The sequence below is a fragment of the Hippocampus bargibanti genome, linkage group LG10 (genome assembly GCF_051943395.1).
Source record: "Hippocampus bargibanti isolate YZ-2025 linkage group LG10, ASM5194339v1, whole genome shotgun sequence".
Lineage (NCBI taxonomy): Eukaryota > Metazoa > Chordata > Actinopteri > Syngnathiformes > Syngnathidae > Hippocampus > Hippocampus bargibanti.
Genome location: NC_142743.1, coordinates 20,733,935 through 20,739,973, shown reverse-complemented (window position 1 = coordinate 20,739,973; position 6,039 = coordinate 20,733,935). Strand labels below are relative to the sequence as shown.

The following is a 6,039-nucleotide window of genomic DNA, read 5'->3' as shown; positions in this document are numbered from 1 at the left end:
AGCAATAACACGTCTACCGTGTTATAGTTGCGTTTGTGAGAATAATTTACGATCATGAACGTTTCGTGGTTTCACTGCATCCCCATTTTGCACATTGGTACAGAACAGCTGGCTGTCTTGTGGGCGCCAAAGAGGTGAGAAAGAAACAGATGGCTTCCGTACCACGTCAAGTGGCGTAAAAAGCATGATGAAAATTCCCTGAATGTTGTTTAAAATTGTAATCTGACATTCGTCTTGGTTTTTTTTTTTTATGTCGGTATATTTCAGTCTATTATTGTTATTTTTACTGAAAGGAGCATAATTGTCACCTCTAAATCTTTTTTAATCTGTATTTAAACAAATTTATAAATGTGAGTATATTTACCACGTTTCTTTATTCAATGATGCAATATGACATTATTTTTCAATTTTTATTAAACACAATGATATCAACATGATGGGAAAAAAATCACAAAGAATGCATTTTTCAATAAATTAGATTCAAATGCCAGACTGTATTTGTGAATGAACATCAAAATCACAATATCAACCTAAGGCATGTATATTGCAGGTTTACCACTGTGCTGTTGCCACTCCAGCGGCATCAGTGTCATCCTATGAAATGTTTAATACTATTCATTTCAACTTGCTGGTCTCCAGTGTGGTCCGCTGGTTTCAACACCAGGATACACATGAAGCTTTTACATTTGATACATTTTCAAGTAAGACTACAAGCGGTCACAGTTTTTTATTTCTTTTTTTTAAGGCAGTGCAGTTATTGGGCTCAGCTTGAACTGATGATGGACCGGAGACTTCAGGCAAGAGGTAGGAAGGGTGAATACAGAGGGCTCAAAGTTTTTGGTGTTGTAGGAGGTGGTGATGTCATTGGCAAAAAAACAAGCGGACTCTGGGATACAGGGAGTCATAGGTTCAAGTGCGGCTGCATGAGTGGGTGCTGTCGAAAGGACCTCGGACTCAAATTGTAGCAGCTGACCCATAAAACTAAAGTTGGGCGAGATAACAGCCCGGCGCTGCTTAATGATATCGAATGCCGCATCCAGTCTCAGCTGCTGCGTTTTCATGATGTAGGCCATGCAGATGGTGGGGGAACGAGAGATGCCTGCTTCACAGTGGACGAGGACCTTTCCTCCAGATTGCTTGATGTGATCTGGACACAGGACAAAATCATTGGACGTGGATGTGCGATTTTCTTCAAACGGGTTACATTATATTCAATATCAAACGTAAGATTGCCATTGTAATGGACAGTTAGAAAATGATAAACCACATTCGAAGGAAGATTGAAGAAACACACTATTTGTTTGCTATTTGCTATCTATTCACTATCTAACTAACTACCTAGCTGGCTACCTAGCTAGCTATTTGCTATCTAACTAGCTATCTATTAGCTAGCTAGCTACCTTTCTATCTATTTGAGTTATTCCGGGTTGAGTGAACTCAGGCGCGTGTTGCCGCCACTGCTCACCCGCAGAAAAACTGATCCTGTGACTGTAAAGTGACCTTGAGAGTTTTGAAAGGCGCTTAGAAATGAAATGTATTATTATTTACTCCTACTCACTAATTATATAGTATACATATGGACCACCTTTTGTATATTTTCATTTTTTTTTTTCTGTGTGATTTGAACACACTTGTGGATCTTCTGTAACATAACTGCATGGATTTTTTTTATTACTATACATTCATACTATAAGCAACGAACAATTTAGAGGAAAGATGTTTTCAATGTCACATTCAAGAGAACAATGGCCATACCACAGCCAAGGCTATTTAGATATGGAATATATTGAAATAAAATCAGTGATTTCCTGAAAAAAAAAAATAAAAACAGTTTGAAAGCGGGTCCTGGCTTATTTCAAAAACATACTATCCCACAAACTTGATAAGAAATGAAATATTGTTTTAAATGTAAATAAAAAAATAAATACATTGCAGCATGGAGCCTTTAATATAATGAACCCTCAATAGTAAAAATGTTCGACACCTTTTCCGTAAACTGTTAATCAACTTCACTAAATTGAAACGACTCAGGATCTTAGTAGATGAATTTTAGAGCTTCTGCAGGCTAAATGTAGATTAAACATACTCTTGGTACAATTAGCTGTCTTATGTAATGTGGACTAAATGTAGGCTGCATTATCAAACAATACACAATAGCAGTTGACCAATACTGGTCAGTCCAGTAGCTCCTGGCTTAGGCTGTCTATAAATAACCAACGACAAATTATGTGCACCGTTTGCTGCTGCTATTGTGATCCACCATCGCTCGCCCACACACTTTTTTTTCCACAGGGTGTCGCCCTCAGGCACACCTGTGAGCCACCTACCGGCGGTCGAGGTGTCACCCCTTATTCAGCCTTCCCTTCCTGCTCAGCCTCTTGTCACACTGACTGGATGACCACACCCACTGGTGTTTACACCTAGGAGGCGATGGCAACAATCCGAACGGCTTTTTTTAAGCTCAGAACCAGGAGGGTGTCAACTACTGAGAAAATCCTGAATGGAAGTGACTGGTTGGATGCGTTGGCGGAGGTTTGAGGGCAGGCGATCAAGCTAAACTGATTACCACTGAGGTTATAGTCCTCTATTTGTGAATGGTAGCCTACAAGTACAGCGGGGGTTTACTTGAGGTTCGCAAAGACGCCATTTAAAAATAAACGCCTATGCATCGAAGCATCGCCTAATTCAGACACAATATTTCTAAAACTGTGCGTGTAATCTACAACTATAAATATACGGACGCTGAAGGTGGTGTTATTCTTGGGCAAAGATCTATCCTTGGGATGGTTGCGTATATCTACCTCCCTTACCACATAGTCTGGCTGAGCATTCTATTTTTAGAATGGAGTCAGATGAAAAATAAACGTGATGTGGAATTATGATTCAGAAATCAACCTTCAGATGAAAGCCGCATAAAACTGTTCGGACCCCAGTTTGATAGGTTTAACTCACCTATAAATTCTATTGCCTCTTGGAAGTGGGAGCTGATGTCAGCCATGTGGTTGTCTTCCACCGGGATCCATTTGTAATTGTAGTGGTCCTTGGTGGGCTGCATGTCTCTGCGTGACACGTTGAGCAAGGCAGTGATGTGAAGATCAGTGAGATAGTCCTGCCTGGAGGCGTGGTAGGCACTACCGAGGTATAGGAAAGGAAGGATCTCTACAGGCTTACCCTGAAAGTGAGAAATGGTTGGGGGAGAAAGCAGATGTGAGTCAAGATAAGTGGGCCCAATACGCAACGAGGTGTGATGTTGGTCCCTATGAGACGACCACATTTAAACGTCAAAGAAGGAAGTTAGTGAAAAAGATGTGTACATGGGAAACACAGAGTATATTTGCCAGTTCAGGAGGGGTTATTAGAGTACCCTGATTGGAATCCTGATAAGACTTTTTAGAATGGGATTTCGGGTGGGGATGGCAGAAGCTATAACAGCGTAGTCGCAAGACCACATTTGCATGAACTTAAATCAGTGTGCCATTAAAAAAAAAACAACAACGAGACTTCAGAAATTGTCACAGGGCAATGCCATGAAGTCTGTTTTAGCAACTGCATTTTCCCATAGCGACACGGTATACCCCAATTCAGACAGATGCTTCATGAAATCAGTGCCATACAAAACTTTGGGGGAAAAAAAAACGTAACATGGCCTTTGAATTTTTTTCTTCAGAAAAATTCCAGTAAATTGAAAAGCTACATAAAAAAAACATTTGTCACCAGAGGGAGCAGTACATTGTTGTTGTTTTTTTTCATCCGCCCAGTTCGAAATAGCTAAGCAATGGTTCGGCTACTTAAAAATATTCAAATAAAATATTATTCAATTAAAAAAAAAAACATTACATACATTCAACCATGTTCTGTAGTGGTTGCTGTCATTACGTTGCCTAAAGCTGACTTGAGGCAAGTGGATGTTGCCAGCAAATTACAATACACATTAAAAGTAATTATTAAAAAAAATAAAGTGCTTCGTGTTATTTTAAAATGTAGGTACACTGAAGAAAGGTCATGGATGAAAGTTTTTTTTCTCCGATCTGGCCTGCTCCTTTTCTGGGCCCCATAAGGTCACACAGTATGCAGTGCTATTGGGTACATATATGTAAAATGTGCCAAATATAAAACACTCGTGTGTTATACTATGCTCCGTTGGATGCCATGATAGGAAAAAAAATGTGTGTTTTGGATGATTATGTGTTGCCCTCACCTGCTCATAATCTGGTTTGTGTTGACCAAAGTTCTCACTGCTGGTTTTTTTCTCGCTTTCAATTCCGCTCTGCTCGATGCTTGTCACTTCAGTGCAAAGTTCAGGGTATTGCGAGTGGAAGTTTTCATATCCTCCTATGAGAATGGATCGTAGAGAGAAGGTGCATGAAGACCTGTTTACAATCATCAACACACGAATACACACCTTGTGAAACCGCAGAGTTTATGAAACAGCTTTAGCACCGGATTATAAACTGATTATAAGAGCCCCATTAATTACTGGAGTCCGCTAATCCTTTTCACTTCCACAGGATGTAAAGGCGACAGACGGAAATTGAGGTGCTTTAACGTGTGATCACAAACCCGGCCATTCATTGAGATTCCATTGTAAATTGTTTTGCCCTTATTTGTTTCTTGCTAAGGAGTCTGTTTCAATTCGTTCCTATTTGTCAGCACTGACTCATCGGATCCTCTGACGCACATTTATGTCGTATTCGTACAACGCAAACATAGCATACAAGGAGTTTTACAGGATGGATAGTTGACTACAAATTAATAGAAACAGAATAATTGATTTTGGAGGTCACAAATGACATCAAACGTACCTACACAATTCGTTTTAACACGTCACACAACTACAATTGTTTTGTGTTTATATGAAATTGTTTCACTGTTTTGTTGAGAGGAAACTGAGTCATATTCAAGCGATGACTTATCATGTGTGGAAAATGGCATCGATCGTCGATTTCCTCATCTGCGCCTATGTAATTGTCACGACAAAGCAAACTATCTTTACTGCCCACCCCACCTCTTATTTATTTATTTGACATTTAAAAATGTTTGTTACCTTTTAAGAAGCAGATGTTGGCCCCGCTGGCCACATGCGTCAAGGTATTTATTACTATTTGTGCTACGCTGTCTTTCTTCAGTTTCTGCCAGTGGGACGTCCGGTCATCCAGAACCACCACTGCCGAGATGCTCCCCTCCCGGAGCCGTAACAGGGCTCTCTCGTCCGGGATGACAAACTGTAGAGGTACCGGTCCTCCCCGCGATCTCCGGACTACCACGGAGTTGAGATTGACGTTGACGGCGCCTTTGATGCTGGAGTTTGTAAATGACAAATAAGGTCGACAGTCCACGATAAGGCAGCTCCTGCGCTCCTTCTTGACGATCCTCCGCAAGTGGCGGCAGTCGATGCTGGACACCTTCATTTTTATTTATTTTTTGGTTATTATTGCCGAAAGAATGCGTGTGGATTCCTGAATGACAGTGGCTGTGGGCAAACGATGAGCCCAGCGCGCCTCAGTGCCTACATTGCCTCCAAGGGGATTCCGTCTTAGTCTTTTTCTACTGAATGGGACTTCGGTGTGCGTGACGTCACGAGCCATATATGGACAGCGATAAGGCGTGGTCGCAAACCAAGACCCACCCCCGTTCATGACGACAGCTTCGCAGTCCCGCCCTCGATGTGACGTGTACAGACATTGATTAACTCTTACTCATCTCACATCCTATTCTCACCAGCTTCCAGTCCGAATCTCTTTTCGAGAAGCATTGCCGTGATATTAACTCATCAAAACAATGTTTGAAGAACTATTGAATTCCACTCGTAACCATAGACTTTGGGAACGAGTAATTTGTTTCCTGATGTTGGTGTCACCTTCATTGCACAAGATGCAGCACATGAGGACGTGACATTTAGGCTGCACAATATTTAAAAAAGTGCAAATTAAAGTATGTGTTTTTAAATATCCTTTTCCACGATAGTTGTTTCTGTGTGTTTTTCCACATGTACAGTGCCCTCCATAATTCTTGCCCCCCGCCCCCTACCACCACCCTCCT

At 41.1% G+C, this 6,039-nt stretch overlaps 1 protein-coding gene across 1 annotated transcript; it reads right to left on the bottom strand.

The window, feature by feature from the left end:
- Positions 1–355: 355 nt before the first annotated feature.
- dusp5 (dual specificity phosphatase 5) lies at positions 356–5,562 on the bottom strand. Its single transcript, XM_089006761.1, has 4 exons — positions 5,045–5,562; positions 4,199–4,332; positions 2,953–3,172; positions 356–1,147 (listed from the first exon to the last, which is right to left on the bottom strand). Exons 1-4 carry the CDS (start codon positions 5,406–5,408, stop codon positions 741–743), a joined length of 1,125 nt encoding a protein of 374 aa, XP_088862887.1. The 5' UTR covers positions 5,409–5,562; the 3' UTR covers positions 356–740.
- Positions 5,563–6,039: the final 477 nt, after the last annotated feature.

Excerpts from the sequence above, each read along its gene's own strand:
- dusp5 (XM_089006761.1), bottom strand. The coding sequence starts at position 5,408 with ATGAAGGTGTCCAGCATCGACTGCCGCCACTTGCGGAGGATCGTCAAG. Across the intron at positions 3,173-4,198 it reads ACAAACCAGATTATGAGCAG|GGTAAGCCTGTAGAGATCCT; the intron begins GTGAGGGCAACA and ends TCTCACTTTCAG. Across the intron at positions 1,148-2,952 it reads AGAGGCAATAGAATTTATAG|ATCACATCAAGCAATCTGGA; the intron begins GTGAGTTAAACC and ends TCCTGTGTCCAG.